This window comes from Pogoniulus pusillus, chromosome 27, assembly GCF_015220805.1.
Source record: "Pogoniulus pusillus isolate bPogPus1 chromosome 27, bPogPus1.pri, whole genome shotgun sequence".
Taxonomy (NCBI): domain Eukaryota; kingdom Metazoa; phylum Chordata; class Aves; order Piciformes; family Lybiidae; genus Pogoniulus; species Pogoniulus pusillus.
In genome coordinates, this window is record NC_087290.1 from 13811496 (window position 1) to 13838840 (window position 27345).

Below are 27345 nucleotides of genomic sequence, written 5' to 3' on the forward strand. Positions count from 1 at the left end.
ATGGTGTCCCAGCTGAGCACCCTGCAACGGGAGCTCCTGGGTGCCCTGCTCAGCTCCGGAGTCACCAAAGAAGGGCTGATCCGAGCCTTAGAGGACATGGTGCCCACGGCTGGGTTCGGGGTGAAGCTGGAGAACCTGCCGCTCTCCCCCGGAGGGCAGCCCGACGGCAAAGCCACCTTCCCGCCGCTGGCCAACGGGCACGGCAAGGGCAAACTCTCCGGCGACGAGGGCTCGGAGGACGGTGACGACTTCGACACGCCGCAAATCCTCCGGGAGCTGCAGGCGCTCAACACCGAAGAGGCCGTGGAGCAGCGGGCCGAGGTGGACAGGATGATCAGGTACCGGCGGGGACCGGGCCAGGACCGGGACGGGTATGGGGCACACCCTGCAGCGTGTCCGGGTCTGTCTGCAGCCGCTCGGTCCGACGGCCGGCGTTCGCCTGCCCTAGGGTCGTTGCCGATGTGACCCACCCGGTGTGCTCTGCCCGGTGTCGGGTCCCGGTGCTCCCTCTCCGCCCCGTGGTCAATCCCAATGTGCTCTGCCTGGTGCTTGCTTCCCAGTGACCGGTCCCAGTGCCCTGTGGTTAGTCCCGGTGCTCCCTGCCTAGTGTGCGCTGCCCCGTACCGGGTCCCGGTGTTGCCTGCCTGCCCCGTGGTTAATCCTGGTGGTGGATCTCGGCTCTCCCCCCTACCCAGGGGTTAGTCCCGTTGCTCTCTGCCCGGTGTGCGGGTCCGGGCCCGGTGGGGCTGTTCTGTGGTCCCAGTGAGTCGGTGGAGCTGGAACGCCGCTGCTAAGAGGACCGGGGCAGGAAGAGGAATCGGAGCAGGGAGAGGGCCGGGTAAGGGCAGATAGGAGCTCGCCGGCCGCGTCCTCCAGCCCTGTTGGGCGCTGCCAGCCTGGCCGTCACGGCAGGACCAGGAGTACCCCGGGGGTAGCGGGGCAGGGGAAGCTCTGACCGGCCACCGGCTCCATCCGTCCGCGCCGGGTGATAAAACATAAACTGCAACACGTGGAGGCCGGGGTGTTATTAATTTATTTCTATAAATCATCAACAGAAAGATACACAAAAGGCCGCGGCGAGGGCGAGCGGGGCGGGGGTTATTCATTGCCCAAGTTGTAAACGAGCCGGGGAGGGGGAAAGGAGGAAACCCCCAAAGGCGGCGGGTTGGGTTCCTGATCCTCCCGGGGATGCGGCTCCGTGCCGAGCCGTACTGAGCTGTGCGGGTCCCGGCAGTGCCGCGCTGCTGGAGCGGGGCCGTCGGCGGGGCTCAGCGGACACCGGCGGGGCACAGGCGGGAATCGGTTGCCCTCCGTGCCGCAGCCGGGGACACCGCGGCGGTTGTGGCTGGTGTAAGCGGATAGAGAGCCCCACGGGCTCTCAGCGTGTGGAGTCTCCCCTACCTTACCCTGCAGTTTTCATACCTGTCTCAATGGCCCAGCAGCAGCTTGAGCATGGCACTGATCCTGGCCGCCGTACTCAGCCCCTCCGTGTGTGCCTGTGCTCTCTGCCAGCCCGTGGAGCCCAGGGGCAGCCCCTGATCTTGTCCCTCAGTAGCCCAGTGCCTCTGCAGTGGGGTGCCAGGGCTTGGCAGGGGACGGGGGCATTACCACGACTGGTGTAGTGTGCTGCAGTTTGGCTGTAGATGAAGACACTGCCACGGTGCAGTGTGCCAGGGCTCGGCTGGGGACAGGGACATTGCCATGGTTAGTGCAATGTGCCCAGTGCTCAGCTCCAGACTTGCCCCAGTACTGGCATGGCAGATGGTGCCTTTGGGGACTAGACTGGACAGTGGCAGCCATGGCTGCCAGGGGACTCAGCTGTGGCACACTGGATGCCGAAAAGTTTCCGCGTGAGGGAGGAATTGTTGCAGGCCTTTTCTGCTGGGTTCCCCTCATTCCTGTGTAGCACCCTGCCCTGCACCTCTGGGTGCTCCCTCTTGTCTGCAGTCCTTGGCGGCACCCGTCCCTGGGGGTGCCTGGGGTGGGGGTGCAGAGAAAGCTCAGCCCTGGGCTCGCTCTCCCACAGGTGTTTCTGTGCAAAGTTTGCCTTTGGTGCAAACAAGAGCAGGCAAATGTCCCTGAGGAGTCTCTGCAAAGAGCTGCTGTTTGCTCTAAGAGAGGCCTTTGTACTTGGAGAAGGAGCCAAGCAGGGGAGTTGGGAACCATTTATTGCAGCCACACACGGAGGCTAAACCCCTTCTGCTCCCACTCCTCCGACACCAGCATCCTGACCCCAGGACTGTCTCAGGCTCGGGCTGTTCCTGTGTCCACCTGTTTTTGCGACCATGGTGCAGGCTTGGTCACTCACCCATGCCTTTGGCAGGAGTTGCCCATCGTGGCGCCCTGGCCCAAATCAGTTTGCCCTGGGTGTGACCTCTTGGCAAGCAGCACCTTCTCGTGGACCCATTCACGGCACCCAAAAGGCTTCAGCTGGTACGGTTGGGCAAGGGGCGAGTGTCACATTGGCGCTGTTACAGCAGCTTCTCACCAAGCTGGGCTCCAGGGTGAGACGCACTGTGGTTCCCTCCCTCCCTCCCTTGTCTCACTCTGTGGGGCTTGCCTAGACTCTGCTCAGGCAAACTGTGCACTCCAGGAGCAGCCAGACCCCATGGGCCCACTGGAGACCGCGGGAAACCCACCCCTGTCCTTGGAGACCTGTCTGGAGGTGCCTTGAAGCCTCTCGGAAAGGTGTGGGGCGCGGCGGGCACAGGCGGTTCCCTGCGTGCAGGGCAGATGCAGGTTGGAGAGATGAGTTCTGCAGGGAGCTGCTCTGTAACCCCTCTGTGGGAATTCTTGGCATATTTCTCCGAGGATGTGGAGTGCATTCACCTGTTTTCAAGGCTAGCAAAAAGGGGTGAACAGGTCTGGGAATCGGTCCCTGGGGAGAAGGACAGGCTTTGGCCCCAGCCTGTACATGAGGCTGGAGAGGGAAGTGCCACTCTGAGTTGCTGAGCTTCATCTGGGCTCATTTTGTGCAAGGAAAAAAAATCCTTTTCCTTCATTTTGGAGGAGAAAAACTACAGATCCAGGATTGCAAAGTGGTTCTCCAGTGTTACAAAGCACTCCTGGGTTGGGTTGTTTGGGGTTTGAGTTTTTCTGTCACTAAAGTCCTAGTGAAGATCGAACATTTCATGGTGGCTTGGTTGTTTGGTGTTTTTTTTTCTTTCTCATTTTGGTGACTAAACAGGAGAAAAAAAAGGTCTTGTGCTGAATGAAAAGGTTTTTCCTCTCTGTTTTTTTAGGTTAACCAAAAAAAAAGAAAGGGAAAAAAAGAAAGGGAAAAAAAAAAAAAGGCCAAACAAACACTCAAAGGTTTCATTTTGGGTCAAGTCCAAACATTTTGTTTAACATGAAACAAAATGTTTGGGTTTGGTTTCAGGTTGTTTAACCCTTTTGAATACGGTCAAGTTGATTTGTAAAGAAAATTACAAATCAAGGAATGGTTGTTTTGAAAGTGGAAGTGTGACACAGGCTGCAAATAACAAGGAGAAACCTTGCTTAAAATAATGAAATGGAGGGAAGGCTCAGGGGCTTTCCCCCCCCTCATTCTCACAGATTCTCACAGGCAAAGCACTGCCAAGTTGTGTTTAAATTCAGAAGTCAGGGCTGGAGTCCCTGCTCGCTTGTTTGATGTTTTCCAAGTGCTCTCTGTGCTCGGCTCGGGGTTTAGCTCTGGGGAAGCGCTGCCTTGGGCTTGCTTGTGAACCAAACTGCTGTGGAAATGATAATGAGCTCTGATCCATTAACTTATTATTAATCAGTAATTAGTAAGATCAGTTAGTGACATGAAATGCTGGTGACAAAAGCCTGTGCAAGCCCCTCGGCTCGGGCACAGCGGACAGCAGGCTTTGCCTGCTTTGCCAGGAAGAAGCCCATGGGACAGAGCTGGGGTGGAAGAACATTTTCTTCACAGCCTTCTTGGTGGCTCCCACCTTCTCCTGGGGCAGCATGAGGACTTGAGAGCCCTGAAACTCCCTGTGCCACGGCTGTCCCTGCTGGCTCCTGCCGCCATCCAGCTGAGAAGTGCCCTTGTCTGCTGTTGGCCACTACGTTTGGGTGGGCTGATGGCCTGATGCACAGTGCCAAGCGTTTTGGGGACTGGAGGAGGCTTTCTGGCCATGCCATGCCTAACCCAACCTGGACTCCAGGCTGCTGGGAGGACTGGAATCTGTGTGCCGGTGCATACAGACAGCTCCACACCATGCCAGCATCACCCTGTAGCAAACACCATCCATGCAGTGAAGATGCAGGACTGGGCACAGGGACAACTAGAACAGCTCCGTGTCCTCCATGCCGGGGTGACAAAGCCCCTGCCACTGTCTGCAGGCTGCCCCTGCTCACTGCTTTTGCTTTGGATCCAACCTGCTTTGCGTTCCTGCTGCGCTCACGGCAAAGAGTAAGATATCTGTTTGGAGTTTTTATTCCTCCTGTGACAAGTTGAAGGGTCCAAAATAAGTAAAGAAGTGGGAAGACAGGGGCTGGTCACCGCGGGGGGGGGTGGTGGCATTATTTGAGTGCATGGCTGTGGCCAGGTGCAGGCTCCACGCCGATGTGTTCGGCGCTGAAATGTCTCCTTTTAGTCAGCATCCTCTGGCAGCGCCGAGGGAATCCAAGACTGGATACGGGGAAGGAGAGCAGGCCTGTGCCACTAAGCTGGGCTCTGCTTGCCTCAGAGCTGAATAACGCAGACAGCGTTGGGGTTTGGGACTGTAATTGCATTTATTTCCTTGGTTTTCTTTATTCCCTAACTTTACTTACTCCCTGAACTGGTGTCAGCTGCCCCCAAGGACACCAAAGCAATGTGGATTTAGGGAAGGGTCATTTTACACCTGGATGCTGAAGGAGCCAAATTCCAAATATATAAAAGTCCTTAAATATATATTTAAAAATGCTTGGATATAAAAACCCTTAAATATAACCCCCCCTGAATAGAAAAAATATTCCAGAATGACTTAAAATTGTTGCCAGGTTAATATGTGTGCCAGGTTTGACCTTCCTTTCCCAGTCCTTTGTGTACAGCCTGGCTGTGCCCTTCACTGCGAGGGCAGCCTGGGCATGGGGGCTCTTTGGAATGAGATTTTTTAGGTGTTTGTCCCTGTGGGAATGAGAGAAGATAGAGAGTCTGGCAGGTGGGATTTGGTGGCCATGTCGGGGACTCTGCTAGCTGGGGGCACAGTGCAGCTACTGCACCCAGGAGCAGGCACAGGGAATCATCCTGAGAAGCTCCAGAGGAGACGTTTGTCTGTATCCATCTGAGCCCTCCATATATGTGCTAGGAAAGGAGAGGAAAGGAAGGGAAGGGAAAGGAAAGGAAAGGAAAGGAAAGGAAAGGAAAGGAAAGGAAAGGAAAGGAAAGGAAAGGAAAGGAAAGGGGAAAAAAAGAAAATAAAAAGCAAAGCAAAGCAAAGAAAAGAAAAGAAAAGAAAAGAAAAGAAAAGACAAAAGAAAAAAAAAGAAGAAATAAAAGAAAAAAGAGAAAAGGAAAAAGAAAGGAAAAGAAAAAAGAAAAGAAAAGAAAAGAAAAGAAAAGAAAAGAAAAGAAAAGAAAAGAAAAGAAAAGAAAAGAAAAGAAAAGAAAAGAGAAAAGAAAAGGAAAGAAAAGAAAAGAAGAGAAAAGAAAAGAAAAGAAAAGAAAAGAAAAGAAAAGAAAAGAAAGAAAAAAGAAATAAAAGAAAAAAGAAAAAAGGAAAAAGAAAGGAAAAGAAAAAAGAAAAGAAAGGAAAAGAAAAGAAAGGAAAATAAAAAAGAAAATAAAAGAAAGGAAAAGAAAAAAGAAAAGAAAGGAAAAGAAAAGAAAAGAAAAAAGAAAAGAAAAGAAAAGAAAAGAAAAGAAAAGAAAAGAAAAGAAAAGAAAAGAAAAGAAAAGAAAAGAAAAGAAAAGAAAAGAGAAAAGAAAAGAAAAGAGAGGAAAAGAAAAGAAAAGCAAAGAAAATAAAAGAAAGGAAAAGAAAAAATAAAATTAAATAAAATAAAATAAAAGAAAAGAAAAGAAAAGGAAAGGAAACTAAAAAATAAAAGAAAGGAAAAGAAAAAAGAAAAGGAAGGAAAAAGAAAATAAAAAGAGAAAAGAAAGGAAAATAAAAGAAAAAAAATAAAGGGAAATAAAAGAGAAGAGTAAAGGAAAAAAGAAAAAGGAAAATTCTTTCTTTCTTCCTTTCTTCCTTTCTTCCTTTCTTTCTCCCTCTCCGGACAAACATCCCGGTGGGCATCCCCACGGTGGCCGCAGCACCCTGTGAGCCCCTACCCCACCAGCCCCTGCTTCCTAGGGTGGTTCTGGGGGTAGAGACGGGAGTTGGGGAAGGATCAAGGGATCTTGTGTCCTCCTCAGATAGAGTTTGGAGTAACAGCAGTGGTTTTCCTCCATGGGAAGAAGAAAACACTGGGGTGCAGTTCCCCGCTGGAGAGATTAACCCTTCGTTTCCCTCCCCTGCAGCGAAGACCCGTGGCGGGCGGCGAAGATGATCAAGGGGTACATGCAGCAGCACAACATTCCCCAGCGGGAGGTGGTGGATGTCACCGGCCTCAACCAGTCACACCTCTCCCAGCACCTCAACAAGGGCACCCCCATGAAGACGCAGAAGAGAGCTGCTCTCTACACGTGGTACGTCCGCAAGCAGCGGGAGATCCTCCGGCGTAAGTACCCGCGCCAGCGCTCCCCCTTCGGGGCTGGCAGGGAGGGAGAAGGGGGTCCTTGTGTCCCCCGTGGGTACATCCACACCTGGGCAAAGAGTAGCTCCACTGCCCTCTGCCCTGGCACTGCTCAGCATCCCCAAAACAATTTTACAAGTCGAACAATTTTAAGGTGCAGGAAAATTGGTGCCAGTGACGCTGTGCAAGTTGTCCCCAGCCCATGCGGAGCTGAGCCCCTGGGTGTTTATTTACACTCATTAGAGCTGGGGAAGCAATTAAGGATTGCACACCATGAGATGCCTTCCCCACCTCCGTCCCCTTTTCTTTGGGACTGCTATTTTTTTCGTTCCCCTTTGTTTAGTGGGAGGTGTCCCTGCTCATGGCAGGGGGGTTGGAACTAGATGATCGTTAAGGTCTCTTCCAACCCATCCCATTCTGTGGTTCTGTGATTCTGCAGAAAAAGGAAAGAGAAAGAAGATAAAAATCCTGTAAAGTGCTCTTGCCTGTAGCTGGACCTTGGGGCAGGTCCTGCTGTCTTTTGGGGAGGTTTAGGCTGGACATGAGGAAAAATTATTTTGCTGGACCAGGATTCCCAGGGAGGTGGTGGTGTCACCATCCTTAGAGGTGTCTTGAAAGCCACATGGACGTGGTGCATGGGGATATGGCTTAGTGGTGGCCTGGGTAAGGTAGGGTTGATGGTTGGAGTCAATGATCTTGAAGGGCTTTTCCAACCCGAGTCATTCTGTGATTCTAAATGCAGAGTACTGTGTCTGTGACCCTCTGCCAATGACCCCTGCCCAGTCTGTGTCCCATCTCACCTGAATCAGCCCCATTTTTGGCTGAGCTGCAGGCTGGGGCAATGACATCCCCTCCTTAAAAGGGCTCTGCCCCCCTCCTCCTAGAGGATGCAATATCCAGCAGGCAGGAAGCACAGAACAGGGTTTAGCACCAAATACCATTGCTTTGAAAACACACCTTGAGATGTTAGAGCAAACAGAGCCTGCTCCAGCCTTGCCCTACATTCCCCCCCCCCCCCCCCCCCCAGCACAGGGGAAAAAGCCATTAGGAGAAGAGGGAGAATTCCTCTGCAAAGCTGGGAATAATAAACCCCTCCCATTAATCTCCCTTTACTGCCGCGCTGACAAGAGCCGAGTCCGAGGCTGGCTGCTGGGGAAGGTCACCTCTGGTGCCTGCCCGCCCTGGGCATAGGGCTGACATCCATGGCACTGGGAGGGGAGCAGGAGCAGAGGGGCAGCTCTGGGTGAGAGACCTTCTCGGCAGGCTTCACAGTCATTCTGCTCTGCAAAGACCTTCCCACAGCAAGTGCAGCCAGCAGAGCCCTTGCCGTGAATGTATGTGTCCTGCCCATGGCTCCCCCTCACTGAACACTGGCCCAGGGGGTGCTGATTGCTCCCCCAGCAGCATCCAAGGCTGGTCCCTTCCCTGGGCTGGGTGGCAGGGAGCAGCCAATGTAGAGAGATTCATGGATTCATAGAATTGATTTGGCTGGGAAATGACCTCTAAGACCATCAACCAACCATCAACCTAGAAGTAATACAAATCCGAGACAGAAGCTTGGCTAAGCCTCCCAGTGGGGTAAAGTTTGCCTGCTGGTGACAAAGGAGAAACCTAAAGGACCAACCAGAACTGTTGGAAAGTGTCTTTTGTGCCAGGGCCGGGCGGGCTGGGGGTACTGCGGGGTGGGCCCCCTGGGCGCGGGGACGGTGACTCCGAGCGGCAGCTACAGGCCAGCTGACGTCTGCTCCTTTCTCTTTCAGAGTTCAACCAGACAGTCCAGGGTTGTGGAAATATGACAGACAAAGGCAGTCAGGATCAGCTGCTGTTTCTCTTTCCAGAGTTCAATCAGCAGAACCAAGGGGCTGCCCAGCTCGACGACGCCTGCTCCGAAACGCCCAGCAAGAAGATGCGGCGCAATCGGTTCAAGTGGGGGCCTGCCTCCCAGCAAATCTTGTACCAAGCCTACGACCGACAGAAGAACCCCAGCAAAGAGGAGCGTGAGGCGCTGGTGGAGGAGTGCAACAGGTAAAGGCTGCCCTGCCCTGCCCTGCCTGCAGCCTGGCCTCACCAAACAGCACCAATGCCCGGCTCCTGGCTCCCAGCTCCAGACACTGGCTCGTGGCGTGGTGTGGTGGAGCTGCCTGGCCTCTTTGTGCCTTGGATTCCCCGCACACGTTCATGGCAGAAGCTCTGCTGGCTGCACTTGCTGTGGGAAGGTCTTTGCAGAGCAGGATGATTGTGAAGCCTGCCGAGAAGATGCTTCACCCAGAGCTGCCCTCCTGCTCCTGCTCTCGTCCCAGTGCCATGGATGTCAGCCCTGTGCGCAGGGCAGGCAGGCACCAGAGGTGGCCTTCCCCAGCAGCCAGCCTTGAACCCAGCACTTGTCAGTTCTGTGCTGGGGTATGGATGTCATGGGGATGTTGCAGGGATGCAGTGGGCATGGTTCAGGGAAGCTGCAAGGATGCCGTGGGCATGTTGCAGGGATGTTGCAGCAATGCCACAGGGATGCTGCAGCATGATAGTAATGTCAGAGAGCTTTGGTGGCTTTTAGAGCATGGGTGGAGTTGGAAAGCAGGGGCAAGCTTTTAGGAAGTGCTTAAGCACTCCAAATTTGCCTGCCCTCCCAAGGACATCCCCCAGCAGCAGCCTTGCTCCAATGTGTCCCCTCGCACACGCAGGGCCGAGTGTCTGCAGCGAGGAGTGTCCCCCTCCAAGGCTCACGGGCTGGGCTCCAACCTGGTGACCGAGGTCCGCGTCTACAACTGGTTTGCCAACCGGCGCAAGGAGGAAGCCTTCCGCCAGAAGCTGGCCATGGACGCCTACAACTCAGGCCAGCCCCCACACACCATGAACCTGCTGCTCTCCCACGGCTCCCCCCACCACAACCAGCCCAGCACCTCACCTCCCAGCAAGATGCCAGGTAAGCCTTTACTGAGGGGGCTTAGTCGGTGGAGCAGGTGCGTTGCCAGCTCCTGGTTCTGCTAGAGAAAGGGTGCTGATCCCTCAGGGCTGTGCATGGGTAGGCTTGAAAAGGGTGGAGATGCTCAGCCTGGTCCTTGCCAGAGCTTCAAAAGGTTATGGTGGTGCAGAGAGGTGCAGGTGCTGTCACTGTGATGTTGTGGTTGGACAGACCACACATTAGGGGCTGGATTTCTATCCTGATGGGGGTAAACCAGTGTTTGCTTGGTTGGTGTCATTCAGTGGAGTTTCAGTGTGGGCTGGGAAAGGCTGTGCCTGGCTGCCCGGCCCCTGATGTATCCATGCTGGGGCCTTGGGATGTAGTCTATTGGTGAGCACTGTTTTTTAGGGAGTGGGTGTGCAGGTGATGCTGTGAACCTCCCAGGGAGAATGTGGCAGCATGTCCTGGCCTTGCTGCAGGGCCAGAGATGGATGGGGCTGGCTGTGAGGTGCTGCAGCATCCCCATGATGGGCCAGAAGGAGGTGGATGAAGAAAGCTGCTTGGAGGTGTGCAGGATTCACTCCACTTCCACCTTTCCACACCATGGTCTGGCCCCACTGTTCACAGTGAGGAGCAGACCCACCAAAAACTCATGGTAGGGGGGGTGGGGTGGTGATGGTGGTTAAGCAAGAGATAACGCTGTGAGGCAGGAGGTGTTGGGAGAACAATCTCCATTGTTCCCTGGACTGTCCTCTGCAGCCAGCACAGCTCCCAGGCACGCAGGAGTGGGTGTTTGGTGAGGGGTCAACATGAGGGCTGCACCCCGAGTGCCCCACATTGTCCCTCGGCCACAGCACTGGCACTGGCACAGCCTGAGCAGCGAGGCTAAAACCAGCCACCTCTTGGAAATGACCCTGCCTAGCTCGTTCCACCCAGTTCGTTCCAAAGGCACATTAAAATAACCCCATGTGGCAGAGAGGCCCCGCGGGAAGGGCAACGTGCTGGGGAGAGGAGCCTGGGAGCTGGGGACAGTGTCAGTGCATGGCTGGGCACCAGTCCTGGGGTGGCAGCAAGCAAGGCTAGTCCCCAAAGTGGTACCTGAGGGATGCACCGGCCCCGTGTGGGTGTGGAGCATCTAACCCCAGCTCCTAGCGCTGGGAAGGACACCAGCATCTGACCCAGATCCTAGCCCTGGGGACACACACACCAGCATCTAGCTCAGCTCCCAGCCCCGACACGGACAGGCAGCATCCATCCCTGCGCCGGAGTACCGCTGTCCCCTCAGGGCCGGCCGGCGGTGACCAGAATGTGACCCTGCCCCAGGAATGCCCCACACAATGGAGGGGACAGGGAGGACGTTTGCCCTCCTGTCACCGGCTGATTGCTTACAAGGTGCCCTACAAGCACATTGTCAGCAGAATCAGCTGTTTCCAGTGTCGCCGGCGGGCCTCACAATGCCCCACCAGCATGGAGCCCGCGTTGTCATGGCGTTGTCCCCCCCCCGTGCATGCTTAATTGACAATTAAAGTGGGGCTTTGAACGGCCCCCGCTGCCTTTGATGTGCCCCCGTGCATGCAGCACCCCGCCAGAGCCTTTGTCTCCTTCTATTAGGGGATGGCAATTACTGTACCCAGGGGCATTTCTCTCGGGGCTGGAGGGGGCTGGGGGCTGTTAAGCCCCCAGCCTTTATTTTCCCATCGGAGCAGTGGCCAGCAGGAGCTGGCCGTGGCTATAGGGCTGGTGACAGCCCATTTGGAGGAGCTTTTGAGCAGGGCAGGAGTGATGGCTGCAGTGCTGGTGGAGCAGGACCCCTCTAGAGGGGTCAGGAGGGCTTGGCTGTGGGAATTGGTTGGTGGATGGTGCTCGTATGCATCGACCTGGCTGCGGAGGAGGGTACAGGCATGGCGAGGGCCAGTGTGGGGTTTTAGGGCTGGTTTGGGGGTGACTGGCAGAGGTGGAGCTCAGCCATCATCGCTTCAGGGTCACTTGGACCAAGCTGGGTCTGGCAGGCTTGCGGGTACCAAATCATCGCTCTCTAAACCTGCCCCGAAGGATGCTGGACTCGATAATCTCAGAGGTCTCTCCCAGCTGGCATGGCTCTTTGACTCTGTCTTTGGGGCCGTGTTGCCTCGGCAGGGCGCAGGGCGGTGCTGGAGGGGATGGCACCAGCGCCTGGCTGAGCCCATCCCGGGCTGTCCGTGCTGGGAGTTGAACTGCCCTTGCCCGGTGCGCGGCGGCGTCTGCAGCGCTCAATGCTTTTAACAGCTTAATGACAGCGCAGGGACAGTGGCCGCGTCCTGCCCCGGCACGGCCCCGGCCCCCAGCACGGCCCCGGCAGGAAGCGATGGGGCTGGCAGCGCGGGGCAGCTGCAGGGTCCCTCCCCTGCCCACAGACAAAGGGAGATCAGGAGCTGTTGGCTCCTCAGGACCTCGATGGGCTCTTGCGAAAGGCTACAACGAGGGCAGGGATAAGAGCTGTAGAAGTCAAACATCCTCCTGGCCTCCTCCTGCAGACTCATCTGTCAGGCCTCCAGCTGCAGGTCTTAACTATTCGGAGGTAAATACTTCAGGCCTGTCTATCTCAGAGGCTTCTCTCAGCCTCTGGACTTTTCCCTTCCCATGGGGCATTATCAGCGATCTTGGTTCCCTGTTTGATTTGAAGGTCACTTGGGGCTTTATCTCGGTGCCATGCTGTAGACTCTGGCTTATGCCATTTTTATCTTCAAGAGCCCCGAAGACAATCAGAGCATTGATGGGATTAGGTGGCACCGCCCTGCTCGCCAGCCACCTCCAGCCTCTCACCCTGCATACAAAGGGCCGCCCGGCGCCCGCCGGACCCCGCAAAGTCCTGTCCCCGCAGACGGGGCGGGGGCGTCACGGCAGCGCCTCCAGCCCATCCCAAGGAGTCCTGCTCTCAGAGGTGTTCGAGGTGTCCATCCCTTTGTCCCACTGGTTCCTCCACTGCAGGATCATAGTCACAGAATGCGATGGGTTGGAAGTGACCTCAAAGATCATCCAGTTCCAACTCCCTGCCAAGAGCAGGGACACCTCCACTGGCTCAGGTTGCTCAAGGCTCCATCCGGCCTGGCCTTGAACACCTCCAGGTAGAGGGCATCCACAGCCTCCCTGGGCAACCTGTGCCAGTGTCTCCCCACCCTCACTATCAAGAATTTCTCCCTAATCTCTAGTCCAGGTCTCTCTTCCAGGTTCCTTCCAATCAGAACCATTCTGTGGTTCTCTGCTCATCCGAAGCAGCCTCAGAGCAGTGCCCTGCACACACACACACAAGAGGACAATCATTTATCTGTGCTTTTAGATATCTCCAGAGCTACAGATAACAAACATAAAAATAACCCGGTCCCACCCCTGAGATTCTCCCTAAACCCAAAGGGCAATTTAAGTGATTTAGCTTTTAAAGAAGAGCCCATCCATAAACCCTCGGTCCAGAGGTTCTCCAGCTTCTAACTGGTTCTGGCACATTGCTGCTGGGGGTTGTACTGGTCCTGGCTGTGGACCCTGTGCCAGCAGTTGTAATACTTTACTGTTGTGGGGCACTGTGGGGCTCGGTGGGTACAGTGTGCTGTTAGGAGCTTTTCCTGCTTTTATGGGGGGTAATTAGAACTTTATGGCAGCAGCAGAATGGGAGGGTCCAGCCCCCATAAACAGGTTTATAATGGATATAAACTGTGCACCTCTGTAACTTAGCAAGATTAACACTTTAGGGACAATTTGAGTGGCAGCCCAACCACCAGAGCAGCCCTGGGCACTTTCTGGGTCTGCCTTAGGGTTTAAAGGTGCCATCACCCACCCAGCTGCTTCCCTCAATGGTGCAGCACGACCCCAGAAGTGACACTTGGCCTTTCTCACCTCTCTGCTGGGCTCCTGGCCCATGCTGGTGGCTGCACCCTTGTGGGCTGGGGTAGAGCCATGGCTGACTGCTTGCTGCTGCTGGAATTCTTGGTGAGCAGGAGCGTGGCGAGGTTGGGTCTGGTTTGGGGTTGAGCATCTCTGATAACTTGCAAGATGTTTGTGAAGCTCCAGGTGAAAGCACAGCCTGGTGCTGGGGCAAGTAGGGGTTGCTGCTGGAGTGGGGTCAGGCTGTGCTGTGAGATGTTCCTGCTGCAGGGGAAGAACATTTAAAAGTACAGTGAGAGCTTTAGCAGCGCAGTTGCAGCACACTGACCTGCCTGCCAGCGCAGGAGGGTGAAGCTGCTTCTTTGCTTTTGCTCACCAGAGACAAGACTGACACTGAAGGGTTTACAGGCAGAAACCAGGAGGGGTTTTCACTGCCCTCCCAGCAGCAAACCCCAGCGTGGCCAGAAAATGGCAGGAGCCTGCAGTGAAAGCAGCAAAGTTATCAATTGCTGCCCTCAACGCCCCGAATGCTCTCCCCTCCAAAACCCTGGCTCAGGAGAACAGGTCTGGCAGGTAGCTGAGGTGCACTGGACCCCCTACCAGCCAGGTTGTTCCCTGGGGGGCCTGGGTGCTGTTACACCCCCATCCCTGTGAGCTGAAGCACAGGGTTAAGGCTGCAGGAGCTGGACACCGCAGCTTGTCTGGGAGCATGGGAAAGCAGTAAAACCTTTCAGGGCAGCACAGCTTGGGGGCACACAATAGGGTCCCATAAACAGATTTTGATGTTATGGCTTCAGCTCCAGTAAAAAACAACAAAAAAGCCTTAACAAGGGCAGCTCCATGGCCAGGCCCACTCCTGGGGGTCCCCATCCAGGCTCCTCTCCTGGGCAGCTGCAGGGAGAGGCTGTGGAGCAAATCTCTTTGCACAGGGCCCTTCCAGCCCAGGAGAGTGGCAGCAGAAGGATCCCGTTGGGCTTCAATGCTTGTCTGAGCCCTGCTCACAAAGCCTGGAGCAGGGAGTCCCTGCCCAAAGACAGGAAAGTGGAGACTGATGACATGGCTCAGGATGGCTAAGGTGCACCTGGGGACAGCCTGGGCTAAAGCCTGAAGGCAGCTGTTGCCCAGGGAGATGTTTTAGGCCAGGCTGGACTGAAGCTCACTGTGTTCACTGGGAGTAGGGAGCTGAGGGGAAAGGCACTCAGCAGCAGTGGAGACCCCTGTGACAACAGCCACGGCAGCCCTGCCTTGTGCTGCTTTCCAGCACTAATTGCCTAATCTGCCCAAACGCAGTCCAGCTCCCAGGGCATTTCAGTGACACCCATCCCAGCCTAGGAATGGGGAAAAAATCAACCTGGGATAAGTTGGTGGCTCCCTAAAGATCTGCCAGATAGCCATGGCAGAAGGCCTTTGTGCCACTCAGTCAGGGGCTTGTGGGCAGACCCAGGTGCCCGTGAGCTTTGGGGATGCAGCTCCCTCCCTACATGGGACTGGGGTCTTCGGTGGGGCTGGATGATGGTGCTGGAGCCTGACCTCATGCTCCTGGGCATTGTTAATCTTCATCAAGACTGGGAGTCTTCAGTGGTTTTATCTGGAGAGCCAAACCCCAGACTATCAGAGACACCCAGCGTGGGTGGGTGTTCCTCAAACAATACAAGTCTTGGCCTTGGGGTCGCAGGGGAATGCTTAAGACTCAGCTTTTTACCATTCCTTGTGTTTCTGAAGACAGCTTCACGATCCCAAGGTCCTCGCCTCACGAATTGCAGTCACCCTCAGCTGGGTGGGTGTGATTCTGGGGGTGGCTTTTAGGAGCTCACTGAGCCCAGGGGGCGGAAGACTGAGCAGAAACTCCGTCTCTCCTTGCAAGAGCAGCTGCCTGTGCTCCTCCTCTATCTCTGGGATCAGTCTCAGCAGAAAGGGCTTCGGTTTATCTCCCCTCCCATTGTTCCAGCGGCGCTGCAGCATCTCGGGCGGCCGCAGCAGCCCCTGCATGAGGGCAGGCAGAATGTGTGGCAGTGCCCGGGTTGGGTAATGTTTACCCTGCCCGTGGCAGGGACTCCGCTCGGGCCGGCAAATATCCACCTGCCAGAGGACATTCTTTTATTATCAGGGATAAAAGGGGTTTGCTGGGAAATGATCAGGAACCAGACACGGGGGGGAGATTCCTATCTGTGGGACGTGTTCAACCAGCCGAGGAGGGAAATTCGGAGGCGACTGGAAGGTGACTTTGCTGTGGTTTGGTGGAGAGTGCAGATCCCTTCAGTGCTTTGGGGAGATGCTTTTGGAGCTTAGGGAAAGGTCCTAGACTCCGGTTGCCATTTTTGCCCTTCTCTTTGATTCAGAGACTTTTAGAGTAGTCCTTAGAGCATCTTCTGCTGAGCCAGCCGCCATCAGCTTCCCCTGGGCACCTGGTAGGAGGAGAGCCCAAAATGAGGAGCAGCTGAGGGAACTGAGGCTATTTAGTCTGGAAGGAAGCTGAGGGGAGGCCTCATTGCTCTCTACAACTCCCTGAAAGGAGGCTGCAGACAGGTGGGTGTTGGTCTCTTTTCCCTGGGAACAAGTGACAGGGTGAAAGGAAAAGGCCTCCAATTGCACCAGGGGAACTTTAGGTTGGATGTGAGAAGAAACTTCTTTACTGAAAGGGTTCCCAAAGACTGGAACAGACTGCACAGGGATGTGGCTGAATCCCCATCCCTGAAGGTATTTAGGAGATGCAGAGATGTGGTGCTGAGGGCCATGGTTTAGTCTCAGCCTTGGTGATGTTAAAGAATGGTTGGGTGAAACAACTCAGTGATTCTATGATTCTAAAATGCCAGGAAGGACATACTTTACCTGGGTGGGTTTTGTAGCTGGGGGTGTCTGTGCTGTTCTGGGGACAGCACATGAACCACCATCAACCTCCACAGGCTGGACCTCTCTAGTCGAGGCTCATTTTGGGGAGCTGCATTTTGCTCCCTCACAGCGGCTGGGAGTCATGGGTGGGTGATGCTCTTAGTGCTCTCAGTTGGCAGGGGTTGCTCCACCACCGTGGTTTGCTTTGCCAGGAGAGCTGTGGGCTGTCTGGCTGGCTGTCCGTCCCTCCATCCACTCACCCACCACTTCCCCAGGCAGTTCAGTGAACCCAGCATGGTGCTGGTCTCCTTGTGCTGGGTGGGTTTTGGCCATAGTCACCCAGGGAGCTCGGTGAAGGCTCTTTTGTTTCCCATGGGCTTTTCTCAGTTAATGATTTGTGATCTGTGGGTGCCTTCCCAGGACACATGGCTGATCATATGGTTATCAGTGTGGGGGGCTTAGCCAAATTAAATATATTTAGATAGAAGAGCTGTGCCTGGGCCAGATTTCCCTCCTGGCAGGGATGGGCTGTGGTCTGCAGCTCTGTCTGGCCCTTCCGTCCTCCTGTTAACCAAACACTTGTGGAGAGCGAGTTGAGAGGGCAGCCAGATGCAGAAGGGACAGAGGAAAGAGTGAAACTATTCAGAGCCTGCACCTCGAAGGGGATGGATGAGTCAGAGGAGGCAGAGTCCTTCCCTGCCGCTCAGAGCTCTCAGGCTGCTGCCCAGGAGCTGTGCGGACACGGCAGGAATTTGCATGATGGGTGCAGGTTAAAGCACAGGAGGTGCAGGTGGGTGCAGGTCCCTTTTCAACCTGTGGCTTTGGAGCCCACGGGTGCTCAGCATCCCTCACCACCAACTTCTGGCTGTAAATTCAGAAGCTGGGAGGCATCACTGGAGGAAGGGGGAACGTGGGTCAGTGCTGCTCCTCCTCCTCTTCATCATCTCGAGGTGTCTTTTGGAAGCTTGCTTGTCTGTTTGCATCCTCACGCTGCATGAGCTGAGGAAGCCAAGGAGAGCTGTGGGATTTCTGCTTTGCAGGGAGACTTTCAGAGGGGGGTTGGCACAGCTGGGGCACCTTCACCAGGGTACCCGTGGGTGAGTCCCTGTCCCTAGAGCTGCTCGAGCAATGTGGTCTAATTGCCACCGTGGCGCTGGGTTGATGCTTGGGCTGGATGGCCTTAGAGGGCTTTTCCAATCCAAACAGCTCTGTGACTCGATGGTTCTGGTGGCGCTTTGCAGGGGTCCGGTACAGCCAGGCAGCGAGCGGCGAGGCGGCGTCCTCGGGGGCCATCAGCCACCACGGCAGCGCCGCCATGGTCACCACCAGCCAGGCTGTCCTGCAGCAGGTCTCCCCGGGCGGCTTGGACCCGGGCCACGGTTTGCTGTCTGCGGAGGGGAAGATGGTGAGTACACCTGCCCGGCGGCGCTGATAAGATAAGCGCGGAGAGCAAACACCTTCCCCCGGGCTTCACACCGCCGCGCTCAACAATGGCACATTGTGGGGCCGGCCGCGGCCGCTGTCCCAGCGCCCGCCTCAAAGGCAGCCCCCGGCGGGCACCGGCGGGCACCGGCGTGCCCTGCCAGCACGGCCCGCCCAGCTGCCAGCCCCTGCCCGCTGCGCATCGACCGCATGCCTTGCGCATCGACCGCTGGGTGAATCTCTGTTTGTTTTCTCCTGCCAGCGGCCTGGGCACCGATAAAATCCTCATTCATCAGTTTTCCCCAAGCACTCCCAGGTTTGGACTCCTGCCGCGGAGCTGCTTTCCTTGCAAGCAGGGACCTGGCCCCAGGGCATCTGGGTGGTCGCAGATGAACACAGAACGGAGCTACAGGAGAGCAAAGGGGGGGACTTCTTTAAGGGCTTGCAGTGCTAGGACAAGGGCAATGGCTTGGAGCTGGAAGAGGGGAGATTGAGGCTGGAGATGAGGAAGAAATTCTTTAGTGTGAGGGTAGGGAAACACTGGCACAGGTTGCTCAGGGAGGCCGAGGAGGCTCCCTCCTTGGAGGTGTCCAAGGCTGGGCTGGATGAGGCCTTGAGCAGCCTGGGTTGGCAGAAGTGTCCCTGCCCATGGCACTGTTGATCTTTAAGCTCGGTTTCCCTTTTGCCTTCCCACGTACTCCGGGCTCTGCTGCGAGGGCTTTTCTGAGCATAGCTGCAAATTCCCACGGTGGAAGGAGTGGAGATGGACATCAGCATCCCCATCAGCTGCCTGACGGCTTCTCATGCTTCAAAACCACTGCAGAAAAGTGGCTGTGAACACAGGGCTGGGCTGGCTTTCCAGTGCCCAGGCCCTTGGGCTGCTCCTGTCTGTAGGTGCCAGGCTGATGTGAAGTCCTTTGAAGGAGGGCAGAGGGGGAGAGAGACAAGGATAGGGCACAGGAGGCAGGATGGGGCAGGAGAGCACAGCCCCTGCCTGGAGCAGGCTGGCAGAGGCTGTGTGGCTCTGGCTCTTCCTGGAGGAGGGCTCTTTACTGCTGAAAGTGAAAGTCAAACCTGGAGCTGGCGGCGGGGCCAGCTCACTCTGCCCTGATTTCCACTTCCATTTTCAGAGGCTGTCCCTCCTGGGACGTTCTGTCGGGCTCCTCGTGAAGCTGTGTGGCTGCAGAGGGGCTCCTCACACCCTGCCTCAGCTATGGCACCATTTTATCTTGCCTTTTCTGCTGGCTGTCTATGAGGGTCTCTCTTCAGCCCCTTGGGCTCAGCTGCTGGCCCCGCAAAGCCAAATGTCCCCCACAGAGCAGGGGCAATAGCACAGAGCACTCCCACCACACTCCCTCCACACCCAGCTCTGCCCAGGTGTGTGTTGAGCCATGTAACCTTGAGCCTTGAAGTCATAAAATGAGTCAGAATTAAAGGCACCAGCAGCAGCAGTCAGCAGCGAGTGCCCACAGTGAGGGTCCAGCAGGAGGAAAGGATGCAAAGCACTCTCCTGCCAGGCTGTAAGGGGGAAGGCTGAGACTGGAGATTAGGAAGAAAATCTTGCAAGTGATGGTGAGAAGACACTGGTACAGGCTGTCCATGGAGGCTGTGGATGCTCCCTGTCTGGAGGTGTTCAAGGCCAGGCTGGATGAGGCCTTGAGCAGCCTGGGCTGGTGGAAGTGTCCCTGCCCATGGCAGGAGGTTGGCACTGGATGAGGTTTGAGGTCCCTTTCCGCACAACTCCTTCCATGATTCTGTGTCTCAGGGGTGGATTTGCTGGAGCACAGAGAGGGATCCTCAGCTGAGGCAAAGGAATCTCACAGTGGCAGGCAGCACTGGAAGAGGCTGCATGGAAATGCAGTGAGTTGGTCTGGGAAAAGCAATGCAGAAAGCAACAGGTGCTGGAGTGTGGCAGCAGAAGCCTTGCTGGATTCTCCCTGCTGCACAGCTCGCCTGAGGCTGCTCTGCTCCTCAGCAGCACGCAGCTCTGCCAGCTTATCTCTGATCTTCCAGCAGGGCCAGCTCCAGCTTGCAAGGGATTTCATAAAAATACGTTGCAGGCTGTGGTTTCTGGTAAGCAAACAGAGCCCTCAGTGCCCCGCAGGAACTCAGGAGCAGCCAAGGAAGTGGCTGCATTTGAAGGCGACTGAGGGAGGAGCATTGCAGAGACTGAAGGAAGCTTTGAAGCTTCACTCCTTCAAGCTCCAGTGCTGCCTTTATCTGTGGTGGTACCAGAGGGTCTCCCTTGAGGGTCCTGTGGCTGCAGGGTCTTTTCCAGTTGTGCCATCTCCAGAAGATTTCTCCTGGGAGTAGAGCTTTGGCTCTAAATAAATGCAAACAAATGCGGAAAGGATGGAGGTCAAGAGGAGGGGCTGGGCTCTTGCCGGTGGTGGCCAGCGGTAGGAACAGCAGGTACAAACTAGAACACAGGAGCTTTCATTTGACCTGAAGGAGAAACTGCTCTGATGCGAGGCTGCTGGAGCCCTGGAGCAGGCTGCCCCAGCTGGGCATTGTGATCCTGGGCAAGCTGCTGAGGGTGCCCTGCTTTAGAGGGGGTCGGTCTGGGTGATCTCCAGAGGTCCTTTCCAACCCCACCGGGGCTGGGGCTCTGGGGTTCTGTGACTTGAAGCCCCCGGCGACAGGAGCGTGGGCACAGGCTGGCAGCGTGCTCTTGGCACGAGCTGTGTGCCCGGCGCAGTGTGGCATAACCTGGCCTTGGGGAGCTCTGGGAGTGGAAAATACCGGATCAGGAAATGAGAGTCACTCCCGCGCTCTGGAATGTATCGATGGGTTTGTTTCTGTTGCACTGGGGCTATCTCCAACTCACATGTGCAAAACAAACAAGGTGCTCCAACTGGTGTCCAGAAATGTCACACGGAGAGCTGCACAGGCAGCTCTGACCGGGCTGGGAGCTGCTGGGCACAAGAGGCTGATGCCAGGGATTAGCAGAAGGGGCAACAACCAAATAAATCAGCACTTAGCCCCCTCTTTGTCCTGCCAACCAGCTCCAGTCCTCTCTGCACACTCCAAGGGCCTTTGTGTGTCTGATCCCGAAGTGCCCAGAGCTGGCACTGGCTGAGTGTGCCCACCCCAGCTCTCCAATGTCCCACCCATCTGCAAGACTGAGGGCATCACCATGAGGCCTTTTTATCTACTTTGTGCCTTTTTTTTTTTACTTCCCGAGTTTATATTTCCCACTTTCCCCTACAACCCTGAGTTAATGAGTGCTGAGTGTCCTCAGCTGTCCCCGAGGGCAGGAGCTTGGGCTTAGGGGACAAAATAGCAAAGTCTTGGGATGTGCCATGCTCTGGTGGAGCTGGAAGCTAGGGCCAGCAAAGTCCTTCCCTGCTGCTTCACTACTTATTAATGCAACGTTCAGGTGCTCCAGCCAGGGTCTGCAGCCCCGGTGTGGTGGGAGCTGAAGGTGTCCCAGTGAGGCTGCAGCCTGTTTTCTTCCTGGATCCGCAAAGCCTCTTCCCCCTTCCCCCTCCCACCCCGCAATCTCCTCACTGAATCGGGCAAGGAGCAGGGGCTGGGGCTGAGCAGCCCTCTCGGCTATGTCTCTGATGGTGTCTCTGTTGCTTTGCTCCTTGGCAGATCTCCGTTTCGGGGGGTGGGCTGCCCCCGGTCAGCACCCTGACCAACATCCACAGTTTGTCCCACCACAACCCGCAGCAGTCGCAGAACCTCATCATGACGCCGCTGTCGGGAGTCATGGCCATCGCGCAGAGTGAGTGACCCCCGCGCCCCGCCGGGACGGGACAGGGCAGGCAGACCCCGCTCGCCGCTGACCCGCCCCGGGCCGCTCTCGCTCTCTCTCCCTCGCAGGTCTGAACACCTCGCAGGCGCAGAGCGTTCCTGTCATCAACAGCGTGGCAGGCAGCCTGGCAGCGCTGCAGCCGGTACAGTTCCCGCAGCAGCTCCACAGCCCGCACCAGCAGCCGCTGATGCAGCAGTCCCCCAGCCACATGGCGCAGCAGCCCTTCATGGCCACCGTCACCCAGCTGCAGAACTCACACAGTAAGAGGCTGGGCAGCTGCCAGGGGAGGAGCCTGGAGCATGGCTTTGGATGGGAAATTAACTTGGGGTCTTTTCTCTCTTCCCTGCCCTTGGCTTTCAGCTCTGCCCTGTAGGGACCAGCCAGCACGGGGCTGTGACCAGCACGCAGGAAGTGCTGGGTGACCACGTCTCACCCCGTCCTATCCTTCCCCTGTGCCACTCTTCGTGTCACATCTTTTGATGAGGGCTGGGAGTGACAGGATGAGGGACATTGGCTTTGAGCTGGACAGAGGGAGACTGAGATTGGGGATGAGGAAGAAACTCTTGACAGTGAGAGTGGGGAGACACTGGAACAGGTTGCTCAGGAAGGCTGTGGATGTCCCCTCCCTGCAGGTGTACAGGGCCAGATTGGATGAGGCCTTGAGCAACCTGGGCTGGTGGAGGTGTCCCTGCCCATGGCAGGAAGATGGAACTGGATAAGCTTTAAGATCATAGAATCACTACGGTTGGAAATGACCTTTAAGATCGAGTCCAACCTTAACCCAACTATCACAACCACTAAACTAGATCCTGAAGCACCACATCTGCACACTTCTTGATCACCTCCAGGGATGGTGACTCCACCACCTGGCTGCCTGGGAGGCAGGTGGTGGCTGCTTTCCATGGCTTGTTCTGTCTCGCTCATGTCTCTATGATGCTCATCCCCATGCAGCACCACTGTGACCTGCTCTGCCTGGGCTGGAGGGCTGTGGGTGGCTTTTCCCTGACAGCCTCTTGTGCCCTCCTCTCCGCAGTGTACGCACACAAGCAGGAGCCTCCCCAGTATTCGCACACCTCGCGCTTCCCCTCAGCCATGGTGGTGACGGACACCAGCAGCATCAGCACGCTGACCAATATGTCTTCCAGTAAACAGGTAATGGCCAGCAGGTGGGCTGAGGGTGCACAGGGTGGGTGTGTGGAGGTGCAACAGGGCTGTTTGGCCCCTGAAGATGGTGTTGGAGGAGCTGAGGATCCCATCCCAGGCCCTTCGTGGTCACCAAAGGACCTGCTTTCAGATGGCAAGGGAGGTGGGGATTTGGGTGATGGTCTGGCTGTGCTGGATGAGGACTTGGCAGTGCCACGTTCATCTCTGGGGCAACTTCATCAGTGTGGGAGCACCGTGATGGAGTTCAAACAGGACTGAGAAAGTTGGGACCAAGCATGGTCTAGTTCCTTTGTCTCCAGGGTGAATCAGCCCTGATTGGAGCTGAGCAGAAAGCCCAAGCTCTGGGTGCACCCCAACTTCCCCCAGCCCATAAACCTTTATTATCTCCCCAGTGCTGGTGCAGGTGTGAGGCTGGACTTATCCTGGGTCAGATCAGGTGTGTGAGGCCTTCCTCAGACAATGGTCCCTTTCTGAAAGCCACCCCTGGGGACTGTGGGAAATATGTGGCCCTTATTGATTGCTAGATAAATAAGAGAGAGCCTTGAACTTGCATTCAGATAAACTTTCTTACCGAGGTTTGACAGGGGAGAGGAAAAAAAATGTCTGCAATGCCCACAGAGTAAATATGAGGTGGGACTGCTGGGAGACCCCTCGGGGGGGCAGAGGAAAGAGGCTGGGGCTGCAAAGGGGAGAAGTCGGGAAAGGGGCTGCCTAGCGGGGTTAGGATAGCTGGGAAGGGCTGCTGAACATCCCCACCCGTTGCTGGGGTCAGGCTCCCATGCTTTGTAGTGCTGGAGGTGACTATTTATCTGTGCCCGCTCCTCTCGGGCCGGGAGGGGTCGGTCAGGCACGGCCGCGCTCCGCGGCAGCGCCACTTGCTCGGCGTTATCGGAGCATCTGCTGTGCGCTCAGCCCGAACCCCCCCATTAACCCCGCCGAGGGCTGCCTTTGATGCTGCGCTGCTCCCAAGCAGCCCTGGGCGCACAGGAAATCTCCCTGGCAGGGAGATAGCAGCCGGCCCCGCTGCGATCAGCCTACCTTGACGCGGCAGTGCCGGGGGTGCTGGGGGCTCCCTCGGTCCGCCCCCATCCAGCCTGCCTCTGCCCTTTCATTAAAGCAAGAGAAGGGCTCCCAGCTCAGGAGGGGAGATGGAGCTGGGGCCTGTGGCTGCTGCAGTGAACGGCTGCACACACCTGTACGTGATAAACAAGTACCAGGGGCAGGATCTGGCCCCTTTGCCCTTGCACAGTGCTGCAGCACACACGGGGGTCGTGTTCCCCTCCCAGCTCAACCTGCCAGCCCCTGGGGCCTCTTCTCCTACCAGCCACTCCACATCAAGCTGACTGTGGAAGAACATGTCTTTGAGTACTGCTTTTCCTCCCCGTGGCTGCCAGGCTCGCTAGCGAGAGGTGAATGAAGAGGCAGCCTGGGGGCCCTGTAAATTCTGCTCGCCCCTCAGGTGCCCTTTTGGTGATCTGGGTTTCTGTCCCTGACTGGGGCTTTGCCTCAGCATATGCCCTGGGCACGAGGACACCTGGCAGCCATGGGCCCCTCTAGGGGAGGGGGGCAGAAAGGGCAGGAGGGTCACTTGGGTCCCCAGGGCAGCTGCAGGTTTTGGAGCATAGTTTTCTGGGCACGGGGTGGGTGCTGCTGGCAGGAGCAGGTGGATAAACCCAGGGCTGCACAGCCCACATGAAACCCCGAACCGGGGGGGCTGAGCTGCTGCTCCCTGAGCAACCCCCACTCCTTACAAGGGGAGAAGCACCTTTGTTCAGAGGAGAGCTTCTTTCTTCAGCAGCAGTTCTGCACCCCGCAGCCCCCATGCCAGACCCTGCAAACCCAAGCTGTGGTGCAGCTCAGCTGCTCCCAGTCCTGTCGGTAAGGACAGATGCTGGAAGGATGTCCCTGGTCTCCTCCCAGCCCAAAGCTGCTGATCTCTTATCAGATGATGTTATTTAGACCTGGAAGGGGCAAATACCTCCTGGTTCCTTTGACAACGCTTGAGGCCAAGCCACCATTTTTATTACGTTAGCAAACACCTGATAGCTGCAGCCTGTCCCTGCTGACCTGTCACGGGAGGCTCCTGGCGTCTCCTTATCTCCACCTTACCATGTTTGTTGTGTGCTCCAGCCCACAAGGTCACCCATGGCTCCTGGCCCCCCACCCCACCAGTGACTTGGGGGGACCCCAGGTTGGGGACTCACCCTGAGGGATGGAGGAAGGGGTCGCTGTGGTGGGATGGATGTGGCAGTGGGTGCTGCTCAGCTCCTTCCCTGAGGTGACAGCAGTGCTGAGGGACAGTGATGACCATAGTCTCCAGCTCTGCTCCCACCCAGGCTCCTGCTCACGCCTGGCTGCTCTTGGCAGCGCTGCTGAGCTCTGCAGCATGATCTCTCCAGGAGCCTGGGCACAGGCAGGCCCTTTTTTATCAGTATTATTTTTGGGAGGGGATGGCAACATCTGGCTGGGAAAGTATTTTCATGTTGCCTCCCCCTCGGGGTTGCTGGGGAGGGCTTGTGGCCAAGCAGGGCTTCTGGACCACCAAGGGCCGCTAGGACGGTGTGGGAGGCGATGCCTCCGAATGCTTTGCAATGCCCCCAGAGAGAGTCCCCCCCGCGGTGCTGCCTTCCCCTCCTGCCTGCCGCTTACTCTGCTGCTGTCTCGCTCCCTCCACAGTGTCCCCTGCAAGCCTGGTGATGCTCCACACCTCGCTGCTTTTGCACATAGCAACGGGATCTTATTTTCCACAACCTCCCGCCGGTCACCCGCGCCGAGCCCGGGAGTCGCCAGCGCAGCGCCGCGGCCAGGAGCGCAGCAACCCGAAACGCCGCCGGGGCTGCTCCCGCACCCGCGGGGTGCCCACCCAGGACCCTGCCTCTCCTTCCTTTCACGCAGTATTTCCAAGACGTGTCTTGGGGACTCGGTTTCTGAAGTATTTGCCTTCCCAGAGGCCGCTGGCTCTGCCGAGGGAGCAGGAACAAAGCTGCACTGGGAGCTGGTGGAAGGGCGAGATGGACACTGACGTTCTGCTCCTCCACCCGAAGGGCTGAGAGGGACTTGGGTCTGTTACTTGGTGTCTGGAAGGAGGAATTGCATTGTGCTGTTGAACTGAGCCAGTTGAAGTGTAAATATAGGTACAGTCTGCTCCATCCTTCCCCACTCCTCTACACAGATTTCTATACAGAGCAGTGAATTTTGTCCAATGGATGTAAAGTGCTGTAATTAAGTGCAATTCCCTGTCTGTATATATTGCTCCTGAGTCTCTTCTCCCTCCTCCTTTGTTGTATGTTTTGGTAAAGGTCAGAGCTGAGGATGGGTTTGGTTTTGTATTTCTCCTCTTCCTTTAAATGAGATCGTTCAAAGAGCTGGGTCCAGGCAAGGATGCTGGCCAGGCAGCCCTGAGCTCTGCTGGGCAGGAAAGGCAGACATGTCCTCTGCATGGTGCCGTCCCACGTGAAGGAGGGGGCATGGGACGAGAGGAGAGGAGCCCCAGCAGGGCATGGACGATATGCACAGAGGTCTCAAGGGACTCCTCTTCTTTTGAGGGCTCTGAGATGGACTCTGGTAGCATTGAGGAAGCTCTCAGCAGCCTGGTCAGTACCTCCAAACCTTGAGGAGGTGCTCAGCATCGGCAGTTTTCAGGTGAGCCTGCAGCATTTGCTGCTACAGAGAGGAATGAGGCTGCAAGAAATTCCATTGGGATCATCCTCAAATGGGTTCAGAGACTGTCTCACTTTTCTCCCCATCTTGGGGTGCAGAAGAAACTGGGACCCAGTTACTGCCTTGCCTGCTGCCCAGTGAAGGGGCAGTACAGGTGGCTTACTCCCATCACTAGCAGGCTGATGATGAGCCATGTCGGCTGCACCCTCCCCAGTGAACATGGAGCTCTGGGCCTCGTGTCACCACCAGGCTGCAGCTGGACGATGGACGCTGGGCTGAGAGGTCAGCACGACAGTGACAGTCCCCACCAGCTGCCTGCCTTGGCTCCCCTGGCAGTGGAGGAAAAGCTTCACAAGACCTCCACCTTGTGAATGGGCTCACCTCTGTAGTGAGGACACATCCCAGCTGACACTTGCTGAGGACATTGGGCTCCACACCCTCCAGAACCCTGAAGGGCTTCAGGTGCCCAGGTCCTACCTCCCAGAGCCATTGAAGCTGTAAAAGGCTTCACCACCTCTCCATGAGACACAAGCTTCTCCATACCTGTGTCCCTTCAGAAATGGATCTACTCCTCCTCAGCTGTCCAGATCTCGAACTCTGCAGCGTGTGCCAGCTGCTGAAAGTGAGTTACAGAGCTGGAGAGCAGCAGAGGTGCCCATGGACAGATCATCGCTGCTAGAAAGAAAAACACTGGATGGTTTCTGTGCTCTGTTTGTACAATGTCAGGAACCTTTCTGGGGCTGGTAGGAGCTGCCCTGTGGTGAATAAGCCAGCAGGATTTGGATACCAATCTTCAAAATGAGAGTTAATTTAATGTATACCATAATTAAACACCCCTTCTTCTAGATCCCTGCTGCTGTGTGGTCTGTACCTTCTGCAGTCATCATCTGCCATGGCCCAGCAGATTGGGAGGCAGGTTTGCAGGCTGATGGCAGTGACAGGTTCCTGCTGCTGCCGCCCTTGCAGTGCTGATCGAGGTTTCTCCCTGCCTGAAATGGTTTCATTTGAAGCTTCAGGTGACAGCCAGAACCAGCAAGAGGCTCTAGGAGCTCTGGAGACTCGTGTCCTCACCCTCCTAACAATGCCATAATGATGTCGCCCTTAGCCC

At 56.2% G+C, this 27345-nt stretch overlaps 1 protein-coding gene across 2 annotated transcripts; it reads left to right on the forward strand.

The window, feature by feature from the left end:
* Positions 1-27084, forward strand: HNF1B (HNF1 homeobox B). Of its 2 annotated transcripts, none has more exons than XM_064166277.1 (9): positions 1-338; positions 6434-6633; positions 8409-8673; positions 9327-9568; positions 17473-17636; positions 21251-21383; positions 21482-21673; positions 22447-22565; positions 25254-27084. In XM_064166277.1, the coding sequence occupies exons 1-9, from the start codon at positions 1-3 to the stop codon at positions 25272-25274; spliced, it is 1674 nt and encodes a 557-aa protein (XP_064022347.1). In that variant the 3' UTR covers positions 25275-27084. The 2 variants fall into 2 exon arrangements, with proteins under 2 accessions (XP_064022347.1, XP_064022348.1); XM_064166278.1 differs by having other exon boundaries at positions 8487-8673.
* The last annotated feature ends 261 nt before the right edge of the window (positions 27085-27345 follow it).

Coding starts and splice junctions, on each gene's coding strand:
- HNF1B (XM_064166277.1), top strand. CDS start 1: ATGGTGTCCCAGCTGAGCACCCTGCAACGGGAGCTCCTGGGTGCCCTG. Junction 6,634..8,408: donor GCAGCGGGAGATCCTCCGGC/GTAAGTACCCGC, acceptor TTTCTCTTTCAG/AGTTCAACCAGACAGTCCAG. Junction 8,674..9,326: donor CTGGTGGAGGAGTGCAACAG/GTAAAGGCTGCC, acceptor TCGCACACGCAG/GGCCGAGTGTCTGCAGCGAG.